The 20301-nt window shown below is 32.9% G+C and overlaps 2 protein-coding genes and 1 non-coding gene across 5 annotated transcripts; 1 reads left to right on the forward strand and 2 right to left on the reverse strand.

Annotated features, from left to right (window-relative positions):
- Window positions 1–3044: 3044 nt before the first annotated feature.
- TRNAI-UAU (transfer RNA isoleucine (anticodon UAU)) lies at window positions 3045–3118 on the reverse strand. The gene has a single exon. It is a non-coding gene; the product is annotated as a tRNA-Ile (tRNA).
- A 2939-nt stretch (window positions 3119–6057) lies between these two features.
- Window positions 6058–11258, forward strand: LOC129870641 (probable serine/threonine-protein kinase PBL17). Of its 2 annotated transcripts, none has more exons than XM_055945468.1 (6): window positions 6058–6687; window positions 7876–8225; window positions 8945–9080; window positions 9444–9580; window positions 10024–10147; window positions 10711–11258. In XM_055945468.1, exons 1-6 carry the CDS (start codon window positions 6636–6638, stop codon window positions 11028–11030), a joined length of 1119 nt encoding a protein of 372 aa, XP_055801443.1. In that variant the 5' UTR covers window positions 6058–6635; the 3' UTR covers window positions 11031–11258. The 2 variants fall into 2 exon arrangements, with proteins under 2 accessions (XP_055801443.1, XP_055801442.1); XM_055945467.1 differs by having other exon boundaries at window positions 6064–6696.
- Window positions 11259–16809: 5551 nt separating this feature from the next.
- Window positions 16810–19434, reverse strand: LOC129871735 (L-ascorbate oxidase-like). 2 transcript variants are annotated; one of them, XM_055946705.1, is made up of 5 exons: window positions 19109–19434; window positions 18906–18998; window positions 18262–18474; window positions 17965–18144; window positions 16810–17879 (listed from the first exon to the last, which is right to left on the reverse strand). In XM_055946705.1, exons 1-5 carry the CDS (start codon window positions 19385–19387, stop codon window positions 16923–16925), a joined length of 1722 nt encoding a protein of 573 aa, XP_055802680.1. In that variant the 5' UTR covers window positions 19388–19434; the 3' UTR covers window positions 16810–16922. The 2 variants fall into 2 exon arrangements, with proteins under 2 accessions (XP_055802680.1, XP_055802681.1); XM_055946706.1 differs by having other exon boundaries at window positions 16812–17879; window positions 19186–19271.
- Between the last annotated feature and the right edge of the window lie 867 nt (window positions 19435–20301).

Genomic DNA, 20301 nt, shown 5'->3' on the forward strand with positions numbered 1-20301 from the left:
AAAAAATTCCCACTTTGAATTTAAGAAAGTAGTAATAAATAATTAAAAAATAAGACAAATTTGATGGTCGGGCGAATCAAATATTGTAAACTAGATTTAATGAATTTTACCCGCTTTGAATTCAAGGAAAATACTAATAAATAAGAAGAAAAACAAGATAAAACTAGTGGTTGAGCAAATATAACACTGTTTATTACAAATAAATATACGTTACTTTTCTTTTTGTTTTGTGACATATAATCACAATATATATATACACTCAAATGTAATAAAAATGATCATAGACATTTGTCTAATGTATATAGTAGACATATTTTAATATAAAGTATTTTAATTTTAATAAGAAACGGCACACACATTGATTTTTTAAATAAAAAATAAGTGATTTATGGTCAGTAAGAAGAAAATTCACACTAAAAATGTGGTTTTTTACTGTGTGAATGTATTTATTTGTTGTAAATCTAAATTTAATAACTTTTTTCCCACTTTGAGTTTAAAGAAAATACTAATAAATAAGAAGAAAGGACAAGACAAGATTGGTGGATAGACAAATCAAACATCTTTTATTCATGAGTAAACACATGTTACTTGTTTTTTAATTTTGTTACATGTAATCTAAATAAGTTTTTTCCCCACCATAATTCAATTAAGGAAAATACTAATAAATAGAAGAAAGAACCATATAAAATGATGATTGGGCCAGTCAAACATCTTATATTCACCAATACACACGTTACTTCCTTGATTTTATGACATATAATCATAATAAAAAAATTACAAGGATGACAATGTCAAATTAATGAAAAAAGAGATGACATTAATAAAAATAAAATGAGTACTAGTCACCAGAACTATGACCCTATCGGGCCAAGTTTACAGGCCAACAGAGTCAGTTGGTAGATTATTTAAAATTAATGGACTAACACATGCGAAAATTATTTTAAATTTTAAATTTCTATTTCATGATATTAAAACGTTGAAAAAAGCGGCGTCATTAATAAAAATGTCATGAGTGCTGGTCAGGCCTGGCCAAGTTTAGAGGCCAATGGAGTTAGTCAACTAATTTTAGAAAAATCAATGAACATACACGAAAAATGCTTAAAATCTTGAATTTCTATTATATGACACTGAAACATTGTAAAATAAGACGCCATTAATGAAAATATAGTGGGTATTGATCACCAGGCTTATAAGGCCTGGCTTGGGGCCAATAGAGTCGATCGTCTAGTTTTTGAAAAATCGATGAATTTAACACACACGAAAAATGCTTAAAATCTTAAATAATGGTCACCTGACCTGTAAAGCTCGGTCTAGTCAAATTTGAGGACCAGCGAAGGCCCGCTCTGTCCAAGTTTTGGGTCCACCAAAGTGGGTCGATAGATTTTTTTAAAAATTAATGGACTAACTCACACACCAAAAATGCTTAAAATCTTGAATTCTTATTTTGTAACCCCAAAATGCTGGGGAAAAAAAGACGTTATTAATAAAAATGCAATGACAACTGGTCACTAGACCTATGAGGATAGGCCTTTTGGGGACCAACATGTCGGTCGATAAATTGTTTTTGGGGTGGAATTTGTGGCAAAAATTTATTGATTAATACACACAAAAAATGCTTAAAAATTTGAATTCTTATTTCATAACACTGAACACTAAGAAAAAGAGACTCAATAAATAAAAATGCAACGAGTACTAATCACTAGGTTTGTAAAACCCGCCCTGGCCAAATTTGGGGGTCAATGGAGTCGGTCGACTATTTTTGAAATATTGATGGACTAACACCTCACACAAAAACTGCTTAAAATTTGAAATTTCTATTTCTTGACACCTGAACTGTAAAAAAAAATGTCATTAATGACGAGTACTGGTTACTAAGCTTGTGAGGATTAACTTGTCCAAGTTTGGACACCAATAAAGTCGGTCGACAAATTTCTTAAAATTCATATTATGTGACACAGAAACGTTGAAAAATAATGTCATTAGTGAAAATATGACGGGTGTTGATCACCAGGCTTGTGAGGCCTGGCCTTGCCACGTATAAGGACTAACGAGTCAATCGACTAATTTAAAAAATAAATAAATTAATACACACGAAAAATACATAAAATATTGAATTCATATTTCGTGACATTAAAACACTAAAAAAAGAGACCCCATTAATAAAAATGCAACGATTATTGATTAGTAGGCCTTACTTGTTTTTTGTTTTTTTTTAAATCAAGGGAAATATCTGATCTTTGACTAATGTTACGTAAGTGATTATTTGTGATGTTCATTAATTAATATGTAAATATTTCATGTGTATTAATGAAGTGAGATACAAGCGACGTCGACATTTTAAAAAAAGTATTTTTATTACGAGCCAATCATAGTATTTTATTGACATGTGGAAAAATTCTTATAGTAAATAAATAAAGAGGACAATAGTTTTATAATGTTCTTTTATTAACAAGTTGACATATATGTTATTCCTTTTAAAAACTTAAAACACTACTAAATAAATATGAATTAGTGATGAATAAATTTTAAAGTTGTTTAGCGTTATGTTATCAAAAACTACTGTCAATTACAAGCGATGTAGTAATAAATTAACGACGAAGTTCATATCTAAACATAATTTATTTTGTACTAACATTACTTTAACGACATGAAAACTCAATGATGATTTGCATTTTTATTATATGCATTGGCTTTATAATCATTAGAAAGATTCACCAACAAAACATTGCAAAGATAATAAAGAGATTGTTAGGTAATGATTATTGTGGAACGTAACAATATAAAAAATATTTCACATTCTACCTAAAACAAATTAATACATAGATTTCTACATAACTTAATGTCAATATTACTTAAGTTGTCAATAAAATATTGCATTAGTTATGTTATATGATGATTTTATTTAGCATAAATTAATATATAGATTTCCGCATAACTCAATGCCACCAACAAAAATGATGATTTTTTTTTTCTTTTGCAACAATCAAATGCTGTATTTATTATATTGGGAAATAAAATAAATAAATATTGAGAAATATAAAAGGTGGTCCTGGCGGGGCTCGAACCCGCGACCTTCGGCTCATAAGACCAACGCTCTAACCAACTGAGCTACAGGACCAATGACAATCATTTATATATTACATTTAATATATTTATAAACTACACTTGTAATTATTTGTAGTTTAATTCAAGAGTTAGGTGAAAGGAATGTAATTTATTTGTTCAATTAGATTATATATAAAATTCACTTGTAACCTGTTTGACTAAGACATTCATTTTAGAGATTGAAGGTGTTTGGCTAAACATTTCTCCTGCATGATACAAATTACAAATTCAAATTAATCACATTAATAAATTTTGAATATCAAATAATTACACTAAAATAATAACATTTTTGATATGTAACACCAAAAATTTTATGCAACAAAGATAAATGTTGCCCTTGATTCATAAACCTTTGAACAATAAAACTGTCTATAGAGTCTCGCGTAGTTTAATACAAGTATTCATCTTATCATGTTATAACTTTTACTAGTAACAACTCTTTCCATAGTTCTTTTTTAAAAAATATCAAAAATTAATTGAATTGTATCGATATGATTGGAATGACTTTGAAAAGTCTAATTTAATTACAATGTCTAGAGAGTCTCTCCAAAATCCAATGCGACTTTTCATCTTGTCGCTTTCTAACTTCTACTACTGACTTTTACAATTAATCAAACTGTACTGATATAATTGAAATAATTTTAAAAAGTCTAGAGTCTCCTCCCACAGTCCAATATAAGTACTCACTCATTTTTATTCAAAACGTTTTAAAAAAAAATCAAACCGAACTATACTGATATGATTTGAATGATGTCCAATATAAGTATTCACTCATTTTTATCCAAAGCGTTTTTAAAAAAAATATCGATCATTTGAAAAATCTAGAGAGTCTCTCGCCACAGTCCAATATAAGTATTCACTCATCTTTATGCAAAACGTTTTTAAAAAAAATATCAAACCGAACTATACTGATATGATTGGAATGATTTTGGAAAATCTAGAGAGTCTCTTGCCACAGTCCAATATAAGTATTCACTCATCTTTATCCAAAACGTTTTTAAAAAAAATATCAAACCGAACTATACTGATATGATTGGAATGATTTTGGAAAATCTAGAGAGTCTCTTGCCACAGTCCAATATAAGTATTCACTCATCTTTATCCAAAACGTTTTTTAAAAAAATATCAAACCGAACTATACTGATATGATTTGAATGATTTTGAAAAATCTAGAGAGTCTCTTGCCACAGTCCAATATAAGTATTCACTCATCTTTATCCAAAACATTTTAAAAAAAAATATCAAACCGAACTATACTGATATGATTCGAATGATTTTGGAAAATCTAGAGAGTCTCTTACCAAAATCCAATATAAGTACTCATTCATCTTTATCCAAAACGTTTTTTAAAAAAATATTGAACTATAAAAAATGATAGTCCAACCAACGAAAGCCTGACAGATCGAGTTGCGTGTTACTTGGCCGGAAACTGGTTTGGTCTTTCTTGACAGCACTTCTGGGCCATCAAACGTGGAGCGCTGCTCTGTTAAGTCAGCCCAGGAGGTGCTCTTCACAAAGCACCCCATCTACTCCCAACTCTACCGTCAACTCCACTCAAAGGAGTGAGTGACACACAGTCAGTATTATTACTGCTGGAATAATACTGCGTCTAAACCACCAAGAAACCAACCAAATCAACACACACTAATCTGTCAATGACTTAACATTGATTGTTCCAATCACCTTATTGCTCCCACTTGGGTTACAAGCTTAAGTTACTAAGCTCAGCAATATGTGTTGTCTAGTTGAGGTATTATAAAATGGATGTATTGGCCTTCTCCCAACGATGTGGGACAAAAGATTGATAATATTCTATGATGAAACTTAAGCAATTAATAAACAAAGATTTGGACAATAATAATGGTATAAAGTAATTGAATTAGTTTGAATCTCGATGTATAGCTAGCCAGTAGTGTCAGAGTAGTGTTATTGGAAAGAGGATTCTAAGTCTCTTTGAGATTACAAGGTGTAAGTCTATTGCTAGTGAATGAATAAAATTCTGACTCGTCCACTTGTTGAGTGAGAATTTTATCCCATATAAGTATTATGAATTTATGCTAGACAATGTCCCACATAGTATATTACTACAATTCAAGTATAGATTTGAGAGTTGATAACTCGATATGATGCATCTATGTCTAAATATTGATGAGCGTAACGTATATTTTAGCAATATAATAGTAGCTATTCCGTTATCAAGATAAACTTGATTTTCACCATGTTATTATAAAATTTAGAGGACTAAATAGTGATATATTTACCGGATGATTTTAAATTTATTCCCAAACAAACATACAATATCAATTATATATGTCATTATCTCGTATTAACGTAGAACCTTTTCTAATACCAATTACATCAAACACCAATTATGTCATCAAACATAAAGGGCCCATTATGTAATTTTCTGGAGTAGCTAGAAAAAAAGCACAAAAAATTAATAATCAAAAGGGGTGTTTTCGAAGTCAAAGGATCAATTATGCCTTTTTCAAAAAAAAAAAAAAAAATATCTATTCTTTTCGGTTTCCTATTTAATACAGTGTATTTTGGCCTTAGATTAAATCAAATTCACATAAAAATAATTTTAAATTTAAGAACTTTAAGGATGTTCTTATCGATATTACAACTAATTTAAACTTATTATCGATAAAAAAATCCTCGTAATAGAATGATCCAAGATCAAATCGAAAAATGACAATCGATAGAAATGAAAATAAATACATATGCTCTGTCGTAGAGCTTTCTAAGCAACATAAATTTTACTAGCGATTCAATCAAATTACACATTTGAACTAAATAAAATTTCAATTTTTTTTTTATAGTTATCCTTCGATGGACGTACGAAATCGATAAAATTACACTGAATACAAAATTATGTTTATCTATCGGAGTGAATTGAATGATTGGGGTCATAGACTAATTTTCTTCCCCTTCACTCTCTTAACCTTGAGATTACTTCATTCTTAAAACTTAGACTCAACCACATCTTTTTTAATGCCCAAATCCAAATTACACCACTTTTGCTGACATCAAACTCTTCAAGTAAAAAAGGCAAAAAGTTCACTTTTTTATCACATTCTTTTCTTGCAATTTCTGCTCTGTGCATTTTTTTTTCTCACTTTTACTTCCTACTGGAAGTTACAAAAGTAGCATATTCTTGGAATATTCCGGCGACCCAGATAGATTCCGGTGGAAGTCTGTGATATCCGGCCACCATTTCAGATTCTGGGAGTTCTGTTGGAAACTGAAAATGGGGTCCAAGTGTAGTGCTGGATGAACACAACACAAGTAGCATATTTTGAGAGTTCTTAGAATATTCCGGCGACCCAGATCAGATTCCGGCGGAACTTTGAGATATCCGCTCACCATTTCAGATTCTGGGAGTTTTATTGGTAACTGTAAATGGATTCTAAGTAGAGTGTTTGTGGGGTGGGGGACAAAGAAGGTTGTGGTTGTTTAAAAATCTAATCTTTTGGGGAAGTTTTATGTGATTTTGGGCAAATGATGAATGTATTGTGAAGATTGATTCCATGGGTTCTTGCCAGAGTGTTGAAGAAGACAAAGCAGGACACAGACCAAAGAGTAAGCCAGGTATTGTTTTTTTTTTGTCAAGACGATTAGGATAGAAGATTAGTAGGTAATAGAATGATGTCTCGGTATCCATCCATACTAGTAGGCCTAGTATTGCTCCTGTAGTTTCCTTGTAGTTTGATTTGTTCACTATAGTTGTTTCTTGTCCTTCAATTATTTTGTTGTAGTTACTGTTCAAAATGCTTCGTTATGCTTTCACTTCCGTTATTTCTTTTTTAGGACCGCTTTGGACTGTTTTTCCTAGAGCCAAGGGACTATAGGAAACAACTTGTAATCTACTTTTCATAAATTTTGTAATGTGATAATTGGAAACTATTTAATGTCCTGCATTAAACCAATTGTTGGGGTCAATGACATGGTATAGTTGATATCCTAATGTCAATCTGATGTGTGTTGCCTATGATGTTACTGAGTGAATTTTTTTAAGTAAATCAAGTGTTACTGGTAGGGCTAGTAATGGCACTATGATGAAGTCTTTTAATTGCGGAAAATGTAAAAGTTTGGCTCACGGAATGGATGACATTGGCAAAATCTGCTATCGTGGTTGATATATAGTTGATAGAGTTAGTTGAACTCCATTTTTCGCATTTTATTGAATGTCTATTGATCTAATCACATCATCCTTCGCTTTTGTGCTAAAGGCTCTCTTATCACAGGTCGCCATTCCTTTTTTTTTTTGAAAGGGTAGATGCTTTTCTCTTCGATTTATCGAGATTTCAAGTTGACATCTCGAACATAATCCTGTTGTTGGTGTAGTTTAAGACTAATAATTATAAGCATGGATAACAAACATATGGACAAAGAAACTGCAAAAAAGTTACAACTAAGTGAAATATAAATTGTTCAGTGTAGTCTCCTTAGGATTACGCTCATTGGCAAGGAAAAGTATGCCTTAGAGCCTTGATGAAGACATTGAAGTGCCTGCTAAGCGAGGCGAAGCTCTCAACATGTTTTGTGCCTGCTAAGCGAGGCGAAGCTCTCAACATGTTTTGTGCCTGCTAAGCGAGGCGAAGCTCTCAACATGTTTTGTGCCCACTTTAGGGGTTAAGTGCACCTTTGACAACTCTGGTTTTGAAACGTAGGATCTCCATAAGTAGCATATTACTGATAAAAACATTTTGCTTGCTGTGGGAGAATCAAAAGTTATTTTGTTTTATATCTTGATTCTTTTACTCGCAGTTGTCCGTGGAGTTGGCTCATATCCTACTAAGAGAAATCCTTTAATTCAACCGAAGTTAAATACACCTGAGGGACATGACTCTAGACGTAGAAGCAGCATTGTGGTAATACCTGAAACTGTTGAAGACCTGCAGCAGAATCCAGGGATTAGTGATCTTGATATCTTCAAGTATGAAGAAATGAAATTGGCTACGAAGCACTTTCGGCCGAAACAGGTTCTGGGAGAGGGTGGATTTGGCATTGTCTACAAAGGAGTTATAGATGAAAATGTTAGGCCGGGATACAAGACCACTTATGTTGCCATTAAGGAGCTCGATCCAGAAGGTCTTCAGGGTGATAGAGAATGGCTGGTAGGTGCTTTGGCTTCCTGTCTGGTTAAGAACCTTAATCATTCCCCTCACTTTAGACTCAGGTTTGCATTTTTCTGGAATTTAAACATGGCTTTCTATCTTGAATAACGTCACTAGAATGTCTGATTATTTGAAATTCTGTTACATACTGTTTGGTGTGTACTTGAAAGAGTCACCGACTTCCCTCTCTCCTTCTCTACCATCTTCCTCTCCAGCCAACCATGCCCCAGAAGCAGTAAGGAAGGAAAGGTGGCTGGAGAAAGAGAAGAAAGTGTGCACTTGTTAAGAACACACAACGCCTGATATACGAACAATAACAAGATAGGTTTGCCAATTCAGGGGCAGATTCCTCACTCACATTTCATTTTGAAGCTTGAGAGCATAAGATTTCCTTGATTATGAGCTTGTCTTCCATTTTTCTGTGATATACTGTCACATTTTCAAATAATTTAAAGGTTTTCAACCTCAAAATTATCTTTTCTAATGGAAAGTAATTTCACAATAATCTCAATATGAATTAATATCCAAGACTTGTGCAAAAAGGTGACTAAACTGCAAGTATATTTTCTGAATCAGATTTTGACCTGATTTGCCAGAATAAGTTTTTGTTCAAACAATAAGTCACTGCAAAAGTTTGCCATGAATATGCTAGGGAAGCTGCAAAACTTTGTTGCTCTTAATGGATACCAGCTTCTTATTTTAACTCCTTTCTTTTGCAGGCAGAGATGAACTATTTGGGGCAGCTTCGACATCCAAATCTGGTGAAGCTGATCGGATACTGTTGTGAGGATGACCATAGACTACTGGTTTATGAGTATATGGAATCTGGCAGCTTGGAGAAGCACCTTTTTCCAAGTGAGTACTTGATATCAATGCGAAGTCCATGTTGGTGAAGGTGAAACTAATCTCGACTTGCATAAAAGTGAATGAAACAAATACTAGTGGATTTACGTCCTACATGTCCCAAATGGACTTATAATTCTAACCATTTTCTGCTGTTTGCATTACATTGATTTTCTGCTGTTTGCATTAGTTCACACTGTCATATGAAGAGCAGTTGCACATATCCAAGTTGTGTCACAAACAATAATTAGAACATAAGAAGTTATGCAAGTTGTTGTTACTTGTGTCCGAGCCTTCTTAAAAGAGATCATAATACCTAGTTCTCATTCTATGGGAATTAGCTTTTTTCTATCTCATTGACATCTTGTACTTTAGGAATGTGTGCTACTCTAACATGGTCGAGGAGAATGAAAGTTGCTCTGGATGCTGCAAGAGGGCTTGCTTTTCTTCATGGAGCAGAAATGCCAGTAATATATAGGGACTTCAAGACCTCAAACATTTTGTTAGATGCGGTGAGATGTTGTTCTGCTGATGTATATCATTTCCTTCGAAGTGCTCACTTCTTTTACAACTTTTATATACTCCATTCGTTACAATTTGTTTGTCTTACTTTCCTTTTGAGTCTGTTTCAAAAAGAATGCCTCTTTTTCTTTTTGGCAACTCTTCAATTCCAACTTTCCACATGACATGTTTAAGACTAAATAAAAGACATTTTGGTACATTTTACGTATCTTTATCTTAAGACCACAAGATTCAAAAATCTTCTTTATTTTTTAAACTCTGTGCCAAGTCAAAACCAGACAAACAAATTGAAACGGATGGAGTAATTGTTATTATGTTTAGAGTTCTTTGCTAGTTTCATTCATTAATAGCTTCCCTATAAACAAGCTTAAGATATGGACAAAATCTAAATTGGTTTTCCAATGTCCGTCTTTATTTGGATTTGGAGCTGCAGGATTTTAATGCAAAGCTTTCTGACTTTGGACTTGCAAAAGATGGGCCAATGGGAGATCAGACTCATGTATCGACTCGTGTTATGGGTACTTATGGTTATGCCGCTCCAGAGTATGTCATGACTGGTGAGTCTAGCATCACCTTGTTACCAAATATTACACTAGGTAGTTTTTTTGTTTCAGTAGGTACGTCTCGTACTGTGCTATCTTAATTAGACTCACAAAGAAGGATAGTCAAACGTGTTTTAGACCACATTCATCTTCAACTTTGTCGAGCATATGCCTGTCTTTTGAAAATCCACATTTAATTGTCCTATACCTACATATTCGCTATCCGTATAATAACAAGAATTGCATACAGATGAAGTACCAAAAAAAAGGGGAATATTTTCCATTATAAGCTGAATACATTATCTCATCTTCTTTCTGCAGCCAAATGCCTAACGTCCTCTGTACAATCCTCTTCATTTTTGCAAGTTGATTTCTCATATGGTCGCTCAACTGATAATTATTATTTATCTCAAAAAGTTACTTTCATTGTTGAAGAAAAGTGACTTTATGAGATAATAACTATTAGTTGAGTGACCATTAGGCTATCAACCCTCATTTTTTGTATATGGCTTGTGATTCTTCTCTTTATATTTGTTAAGCAATCACCATTACTAAGACGTAAAATTGAAATATTCCAGGACATTTAACAGCCAGAAGCGACGTTTATGCTTATGGGGTTGTTTTGCTTGAGATGCTCATCGGAAGGAGAGCAATCGACAAGACTAGGCCTAGCCAGGAATACAACCTTGTAGAGTGGGCACGTCCGCTCCTGCATCATAACAAGAAGCTCTTTAAGATACTCGATCCTAGACTCGAAGGACAATACTCCTCCAAAACTGTTGTAAAAGTTGCTAGTCTTGCCTATCAATGCCTCAGTCAAAACCCAAAAGGAAGGCCTGTTATGAGTCAAGTAGTTGAAATTCTTGAAGTCCTTCAAGTACCACAAGGCAAAGATTGAAATTGTTTGTATAAAATCTTTGGAGTAAAAGAGATTCTACTTATTTGTATGACACAATCTTGGAAGACATTATGTCCTGTATCTATTTTAGCTCCTTGTCTAGCTCCCGTTTATAGTTTTGCTACAGATGATACATGACGAATCTTGTTGTGGTGGTTCTTCCTTCTAATGACCGGCGTATTTATGCTTCTTTTCATTTTATGAATTACTTTAATAATGAGACACTTATCTTTGATGTCAAAAGAGATTGGTAATTTGTTACAAATTTGAAGTTTATGGAGAGGTTTGTTCCTTGAATGAAGATTTTTTTTTATTGTTAAAAATTGTCCAAAGTCCAAATTTATCGTATTGTTCCTATGTTTGGTTGGCCAAAAGGTTTCGATTTTTTTTGAAAATGACTTCACTTATGGAGTAGAAAAATAAGTTTCGTAAGTGATATTGCGCAATTATGTCTCCTCCCCACCCCAGAGATCTGACCACATCCCCCTACCTCCCGCCACCCCGACTAACACCCCTCACCTCCACCCTAGTGTTTGCTTAGATATAAAAGCTCTTGTAATAATATTAAAAAAAAAATAAGAAAATCACTTATTTTTCAAGAAAACATTTTCTGTCCTACCAATCACACCCATAATTACTTCAGTAAAAATAAATTCAGCTGGCAAAATCTTTCCAACATATTGTAAGCTTTGATCCTATTTCATTATATTTTCTTTTTATTATAAAAAAACTTTAGAAAGTGATTTTTCTTTAAAAAAAACAATTTGTGTAGAAGGCCAAAAATGAAGAAATAATTCTAATGGATTGATGTAGAGCTTATCCATAAAAAAAATTGATTGAATTTTATTATCTTTGAAAAATCAAATTATTGTATTTGGAAGTATCAAATGATACCCAATTTTCTTGGCACACTACAATCACATCAAAGATTATAATTGAACTTTAATAAACATTATCATAGCTAATACAATTATTAAGATGGATTGAGACAAGATGAATATTGATAATACCTGTATAGTTAGCCACCAGAAAATCCCTTAAATTATCAATACATGGGAGAAATATTGATACCATTCAATCATATCAATATAGGAAAATTAAAACACCTCTTTCTATGTCCAACTAACTTTTCATATTTTATTTTTCTTTATATGAAACAAGTTAGCTGACGATAAATAGAGTACTATGATATATATTTTTGGTGCTAAATCATTGATGGCCCTTAAAACCTTGACTATGATGTTTGCCATGATTATTGCATGTTTCTTATATGTAAGTGTAATTACACCTAGGTTAAAAAAATGAAAACATTTAAGTTTCACCAAAAATAACAATTAAAAAAACTATTTAATTTACTCTCAATTTTAAGTGATTAGTTTTATGGATTTTCATACTACGATTTCAAATGTATAGATTCTTGAATATTTGAAGTTTATTTGTGTATATTGACTTATGTTAATTCTTATTTACATGAAATTGATGATTTATCAAGGTCCTTATATGAAGGCTTGAAAGTAGTTTTAAATTATATTGGTGGGTTGTTTTAAGATGTTTAAATGATGAATTCCTTCACTCTCATTCATGGTAGCATTGATTTAAATGACTTGAAAGTTGATTGATTTGAACCCACCTAGTTTTCCATGATAAAGTAAAGTTGAAATGAAATTTGACCCCAATGAATGTTATGAAGTAAATGCTTATGAAGGGGAGTTTTTATGAAATGATTGATTGATGAAAGGGCTTCTTAAGCAAAGTAAGGTTTCACTGTGAAAGGACAATCCTCACACTGAATCAAATGAAATGTTTAAGCTTATGATATGACATGTATGACATCCCTATATGCCGTTAATGCTTTTGAACATTTTTCCAAATGGTAGGTCCGATTAGCATGGTACCAGGAATACCATCACTGATTGTAGACCTAATGTTCTTATAAATCAAGGATCATTAGTAGGATGGTAAATAGGGCATGACAACCATGATGATATTATAAACCAAAGGTTTAATGAGCTATTCTACCGAATGTGATGCTTGAATTCTCAAGCCATATGATATGACTATTTTGACGTATTATACTATTCCGTGGGATTTGACTTAGCACCGAATGTAGCATGTAGATGGGGACTCGATCTAAGGGGTCCTTAAGTAAAGTCTCATGTTGCATTAACTATGTGCCACCATAGGAGTCTTTGTAGGCTAGGCCTTTGTAGCAACCAAATGTTAAATAAATGAATGTAAACAGAACGGAGTTTTACCCGGCAAGTAGTCTCTGTGTGCCAACGTCGGGGGTTATGTTGGATTCCATGTAATAGCTCGCATGATCTTAAATGTCGGTTATAGTCATATTCCCACATATGTATGATTTAAATGCTATCTACTTTATTAGTCATGCATGCATTCACTCAGGTATTTTACCTTATGAATGTCTTAATATTTTTATCATGTTGCATGCCTACATATTTAGTACATTCAAAGTACTAACGCATATTCTTTTGCCTATATGAGATAACCATGTAGGGACCGGTGTTCCTCCTCCTCCACGTGGTTAGTTTGGATCGTTTGATGACCACTTTTGGTGAGTTCCTATTGTTTCGGGGACAATACTCCTCTCCTTTCTAGCATATGTTATGTTGAGGCATTAAGACACCTATTTTGGTACTTCATTGTTAGTTTATTTGAGGGTGAACTAGTGTAACATCTCTCAAAATGCTCACAAGTGCCTTAAGAATGCATGGGATTAGGCCGCTCATGTAATGCATTATCCTTAATCTTTTTGGAAAATCTAAGTTCGGAATATCGATCAGGGGGTCAAAACCTGCAGGAAAATAGTTTCAGTGGATTTTTAGGACCCGTAGATCGAAAGATAAATTTCTCAAAAAACTGCACAAAACAAAAAGGTTAGCGACAAGTCCGCGTCGCGGACCTGGTAAGGGTTTTCTGGCCGAGTTGTATTTTTAGTAAGGGCGTTTTAGACTTTTCTCAATTTTTTAGCTAATTAACCTAGACGTTTTTAGGACCTAATTCAACTCTATAAATTAATATTAAGAAATTAACAAGTATTAAATAAAACTGCTTTAAAAAAAGGCAACTTATTAGTCGCCACTCTCCCATTCTTCTCCTCGCTTGTTTCATTTTCATCATTCTCCAATATTCTTCGTCCTCGCTTCTTAGAAATCGATTGTTTCCCGCATTCCAATTATATGGAGGATTTGCGCATAATGACGTGCTTTGTTGGGATTCTGATGTTACAAGTTCATTTGTGATAAGAATAAAGGCATGATTGGCTTTTGCATAGTGAATTATCCAAAGGGTTTCATGAGCCATTTCAGTACTTAGTATGTTCAACTCTCTCAAATGAATGTCATGTATTGTGTTATGACTTTAGACTCTAAAGAACTAGAATTTTTTGGAGAAATGATGGTTCACATATGAGATAAACATTGTATATCGTATTTTGAGTACAAGATTTCTACTTCATTATTCAAAAAATATCTACAGGAACTCCTCTTACTAGCAAACTTCTTGCTACAAATGATAGGTTTCATGATCCATTATTGTGCTCAATATGTTCAATATCTCACATGAATGTCTGGTATTGTGTTACGAATTTAAAGAACTATGATTTTTTCAAAGAATGGAGGTCTTTATCATTGTATAGGCCTTCTGAATACAAACGTTCTCCTGAGATCCTCTTATGAGCCCCCGCTAATGGTACATGAGTAGGGTGTCAAGTAGAATAAACTTAAGAGTTCATTTGTGAAGTAAAGCTGATCATTTGACGTCGCAAATTTTGTGACAATATCTCATGAAGACCCCTATATATGCAGGGGTGGATCTATTAATGCCCGTCGTGGGGTGCCACGCCACCCACCAATTTCGACGAAAACTTTATGTATGTGTGTGTATATATATAAGACATATAAATAATAGATGTGCCAATCAGAGAACAAAAGTACCCTGTGGTGTCAGTGATAAAGGGGTGAATGTTTGTGCCTTAAGTTGCGGGATCGAATTCCGCTTGTACTTTTTTTAAAAAAAAAAATAAAAAAAAATTGTAGTAGTCAGGAACATTTTTTTGTTTTTTCTTTAAAATTTTAATTGTTGTTGACTAATTACTAAGTATTAATTAATGATTATTTTTAACTAATTAATTTAACTGTTTGACTTTTCTTTTATTTGACTAAACATAAAGAAGAGTTTTATCCTTTTTCTCTTTCTCTTTCTCTTCAAACCCTCACTCCTAGTAGAAAGTTTTTGTAATATTTAGTAATATTATTGAAAGTTTTAATTTTGTTTACTTCATGATCTTAGTGAATGTGGAGTGTGAATTTGTAGTATATGTAATACATAAATTTTCATTTTATTACTATTCATATTTTATTGATTGATTTTTCACATAGATCGAAAAGATGAATAATTCGATCTAAACCTAACGTTGACTTAATCGATAAGTCTACTTGGAATCCAGAGACTCTAAATCCTGGATCCACCTCTGTTAATATAGGGGTGTGCAAAAATCGAACCGAAAAAAATGTTATTATTTTGTTGCTATTGGGTTAACGGATTTTTAATGGTTTTAGTAAAAAAATATATATATTGGGTTATCGGTTCGGTTTTGATCTTTTTAATATTGAGTTATTGGCTAGATCGATAACCCATTAAGACTGTAGTAATTTACTACTTTATCCCTATATAGAAATTAAATATTATTATCAGTACCTTACTGGTTACTATCTTTGCCCTTTAGCCTTTAATTCACATTATTATCCTAGTTCTTTTATTTGTGTTGCACTTGTATAGTTCTTTTCATGTTACTTATTATTATATTTATTTTATGAGCATTATGTAAAGTTATATTAGAAGGGGAGCCTTGGAGTAACTGGTAAAGTTGCTGCCTTGTGACCAGGAGGTCACGGGTTCAAGCATTGGAAACAGCCTCTGGCAGAAATGCAAGGTAAGGCTGCGTACAATAGACCCCTTGTGGTCGGGCCCTTCCCCGGACCCTGCGCATAGCGGGAGCTTAAGTGCACCGGGCTGCCCTTTTTTTTTATGTAAAGTTATATTATTGTTCCGTCGCACCAAATTGTTGGAGAAATCATGTATTTATTTTATGAGTATTTTTCCTATTGGTTAAGCTGAAAATCGAGCTGTTAAGGACCAATAACTGATAAATCGATAATCAATAAAAAAAATTATTGATTTAGTTAGAGTATTTAAAAATCGAAAATCAATAAACAAATCGATAATATATAAAATCGAATCGAATCGACCAATATACGCCCCTATTCATGCGCTAAAGGGCAAAAAAACATCCAAGTCAGATCTGATAACCCTATGTATCGACCAACCAAATATTTGACCCTAAATTACATAAGCTTGATTGTGTCACAGCACACTTACGCTCTCAAGATTAATTGATCGTGTAGAGCATACGTTACGGCATATATATATAAAATAAATTTTAATCCCAATAAATTGAATAAATTACGCAAATCTATAATGTTCTAATTTTAATTTCGTCTCTTTAAGTATATAATCCTCAAAACAAGTGTTGGATGAGGAGTGAGGAAGGTATTTCCAATGTAAAATTATATTTTATGATGAAATGTTTATATTTTTTAAAAATAAACCTCTTATGGGAATCTAAGAAAAATAATTGTAAATCTTGAAACTATAGAAAATAAGACAAAATAGTATATAGTATTATGACACATGAGTAGCAGCAAAAGAGTGAATTGTATTGTTTTTTTTTACCGTGTAGAGGTTTTTTTTTTAAAAAAAGGGATGACATTTAACTATAAGACATGAATTTTGTTTACAAGTTACAAATGAGCTTTGATTTTTGGCACAATATGAATATAAAGTAATCTGTTTTGGAGAATGTTAAAGAATTTAAGGCCTGTGGAACCTTTTGGTTTCCCCACAGCCCATGATAGAAGTAGGCAATTTGCCAACTTTCTCAATTCCTTCTTCAAAGACAACTCCCATTCCCATGAAGAAATGTGACTCAATATGGCAATGGAAGGCCCAAACTCCTGGATTATCGGCATGAAACCGCAATGCAGTCCATCCATAAGGATGGACTGGGATTGTGTTTTTCATTATTGGGTTCACAAAGTTGTAATTCTTTGGGTCAATAGATTGGTTGAACTTGCCATTACCATAGCCCATGACCCAAAAGTCATGTCCATGTAAATGCCAAGGATGTGTCTCACTGTTGTTGGGATTCATTGTGTTGGCATTTTGCAATATGATGTCCACTGTTGTGTTAAACTTCAATCGATAAATCGAGTTGCTAGTTGTGGCGTTCACATTTGGCGCGATATTGAAGATGTCATAACTCTTGTGGTCATAGTTGTCCGGAGGAGGAGTTTGCTCGAAAGTATGTAATAAGTTGTGCTTAAGGGCGATTAGGTAAGGCGTATGGGGCATGGTGAACGAGATATTATTGACTGACCAACGCACAAACCCATTCACCCTGTTTTGTGTGTTGAGCATGACGATGACCCTGTCCGATGTCTGAGGAGGGGCATGGATGAAATCTTTGTGTGACTTGATAGTAACACTCTGAGCCATCCTGGGGGCAACGTCGTTGGGACGGGGCCCCGGGGGTGGTATAGTAGGAGGATATCTCCTAGGATGATTTGGGTAGTAATTGAAAATGCCCAAACCATTTGGAGTAGTGTTATTCCTGCTGACAACTTTTGTACTAGCCCAATAATTTCTTGTAGGGTCTTGATCAGCTTTAATTAGAACTGAGTATGTTTCTCCAGAATAAATGAATAGATTTTGTACCACAAATGGCTCCACATAGTGACCATCTGCCTCAACAACTGTCATGTTATGCCCCTGCATCATAAAATTTAATTAATAAAAAAGAAACAAACTTATTTATTTATCTAAGTTGTTGATATAGGGGAATTGTGAAAAATACCTCAATTTCAAAACTTAGAGCAGAAAGAGCAGTCAAGCTGCCAATTCTAAGTCTATAAGTCTTGCCAGGAACAACAGTCATTGAATAAGGTGTACATTGAGGATTTGTAGCATTACAAAGTTTAGGATCTATGCTTGGAGTAGAACAATTGAACCTTCCTCTTCCATGAATCAAGATTGACTGAAAAAAGCAAATTAAAAATTAGCAACATTAATATAAGACCATGATTCAAAAAATTTCTGTGTCAAGTCAAAACCAGACTAACAAATTGAAACGTTTTGAATAATAATAATTTACCTGAGGTTCTCCAACCCATTCAAAGGGAAATGAAGCAAGACCAGTTGCTTGTTCATAAGTGCTTTTGTGGTACCAATCAGTGAGAAGAATACTCCTATCATGGTCATATGAAAATGGCTCTACAACTCCATCAGGGACTAATACTCTGATCATTCCTTGTAGTCCTGCTTGTCTTTGCATACCATAATGAGCATGGTACAAATATGTTCCAGGCTGCACAAAATTTGCAAAAAAATTAGGAAACAGATCTCATAATAATGGTACTGCAAACATTATTGTTTCTGGCGCTTCAATTAAAGTGCAAAAAAAATATTTCATGATCATGTCAACAAGAGGGGTTTAAAAGATACGCTTTTATCAAGAAGAGGTGTCTATCTGATCACTGGTGCTCAATTAGTCGTTCGTTAGGCGATAATTTAAAGGGGTCATCTATGTATTTCGCCTATAAAAATAAAAGAACTTACCCTATCAATTAAAGTGCAAAATAAATATTTCTGTGATCATGTCAACGAGAGGGGTTTAAAAGACACGCTTTTATCAAGAAGAGGTGTCTATCTGGTCACTGGTGCTCAATTAATCATTCGTTAGGTGACAATTTAAAGGAATCATCTACGTATTTCGCCTATAAAAATAAAAAAACTTACCCTATCAACAACAAATTTGTACACAAAAGTATCCCCTGGCACAATGGGACATTGTGTCACTCCTTCTGTTCCATCAGCCCATGGTGTTCCGATCTGCAATCAGAACATATATATATATATATATATCAAAAATCACAATTAATAAAATTGATAAAATTAATTTAAGGGAAGTTTTTTTTTTTTGTTTGGATATATTTATTGACCTGTCTAATTCCATGCCAATGGATAGCAAGATTTTCAGTTAACAAGCTATTTTTGACTTGAACAACAATAGTGTCACCTTGTTGAGCAACAATAGTAGGTCCTGGAGTTTTACCATTGATGCTAATTGAAAGTTTCTTGAAACAATCTGGGGATTTATATTCATATTTAACCTCCCATTTATGGTAATGAACTCGAGCTTCAACTGAAATATTACTAGCCAAAAATAACAAGCATAGAAATACCACAAACTTTACAAATTTAAAATATTGCTCAACCATGGTGGATGAGCTTGAATAAGCACGAGAGAAATATTTGTTATTTTTTTGCTAAGTTTTCTGTCTAGATAATTATATACGTTGTGCATCTATTTTTCTTGTTTCTAAATGGACTAGTCAATCAAAAATGGCAGCTTACTCTGACTAAGACAACGTAGGACTTGGTAATACTCGTTTTTCTTTTTGTTTGTGTAAAAAAGTTGCTAGAGAAGCTAGTGAGAGTCTGAACTCTGACATTGATATTTTACTGAAGAAATTTGACTAAAAATCCCCATGCTGATCAGCAACAGGATATTATTATTTCTTTCTCTAAAAGATGCGTTTGGTCATAAATTCTTAAAATATTTTTGACAATTTATTTTTTGATGAAGTTTCATCATGCGTTTGATTATAGATTTTAAAAAAAAAAATATTTAGCTTTTAAATAGATATGATTTATATTCATAAATTTTAAAAAAATTATTAAAAATACTCATAAGTTTATAGAATATTATCATTTTATAATGAAGATGTTTCGACAACGAACTCAATCAATTTGAATTTGAAAAAAAAAAGTACCATTGATTTGTATATGAAAAATTATTATTACTACTTGTAACTGGAAGTGACTTCAAAGAGTGAGCTTGGATAAAAATTATATATAATATGCATAAAATTGTATAAATTTTGTACAACACTAGGACTGAAATTTAGCTGAAAATTATAAATGATGGATATTTTTATAAAGTATAAAAAATTTAGGGTAATTTTTAAAAATCTCAAATACTAGAATTTGGCCCAAATCTAGTTTTTTTCCAGAATTTGGGAACTTGAAATGTTTGCCAAATATATTTGTCAAATAATAACAAATTATATAACCAAACATTAATTTTCAAAATTTTCCTAAGTTTTTTTCAAATATATTTATGTTCAAACGG

Source organism: Solanum dulcamara, chromosome 10 (assembly GCF_947179165.1).
Source record: "Solanum dulcamara chromosome 10, daSolDulc1.2, whole genome shotgun sequence".
In the NCBI taxonomy this organism is placed as follows: domain Eukaryota; kingdom Viridiplantae; phylum Streptophyta; class Magnoliopsida; order Solanales; family Solanaceae; genus Solanum; species Solanum dulcamara.

Excerpts from the sequence above, each read along its gene's own strand:
- LOC129870641 (XM_055945467.1), top strand. The coding sequence starts at position 6,636 with ATGGGTTCTTGCCAGAGTGTTGAAGAAGACAAAGCAGGACACAGACCA. Across the intron at positions 8,226-8,944 it reads AGGGTGATAGAGAATGGCTG|GCAGAGATGAACTATTTGGG; the intron begins GTAGGTGCTTTG and ends TTTCTTTTGCAG. Across the intron at positions 9,581-10,023 it reads CAAACATTTTGTTAGATGCG|GATTTTAATGCAAAGCTTTC; the intron begins GTGAGATGTTGT and ends TTGGAGCTGCAG.
- LOC129871735 (XM_055946705.1), bottom strand. The coding sequence starts at position 19,387 with ATGGTTGAGCAATATTTTAAATTTGTAAAGTTTGTGGTATTTCTATGC. Across the intron at positions 18,475-18,905 it reads ACAAATTTGTTGTTGATAGG|CCTGGAACATATTTGTACCA; the intron begins GTAAGTTTTTTT and ends AATTTTGTGCAG. Across the intron at positions 18,145-18,261 it reads AATGGGTTGGAGAACCTCAG|TCAATCTTGATTCATGGAAG; the intron begins GTAAATTATTAT and ends TGCTTTTTTCAG.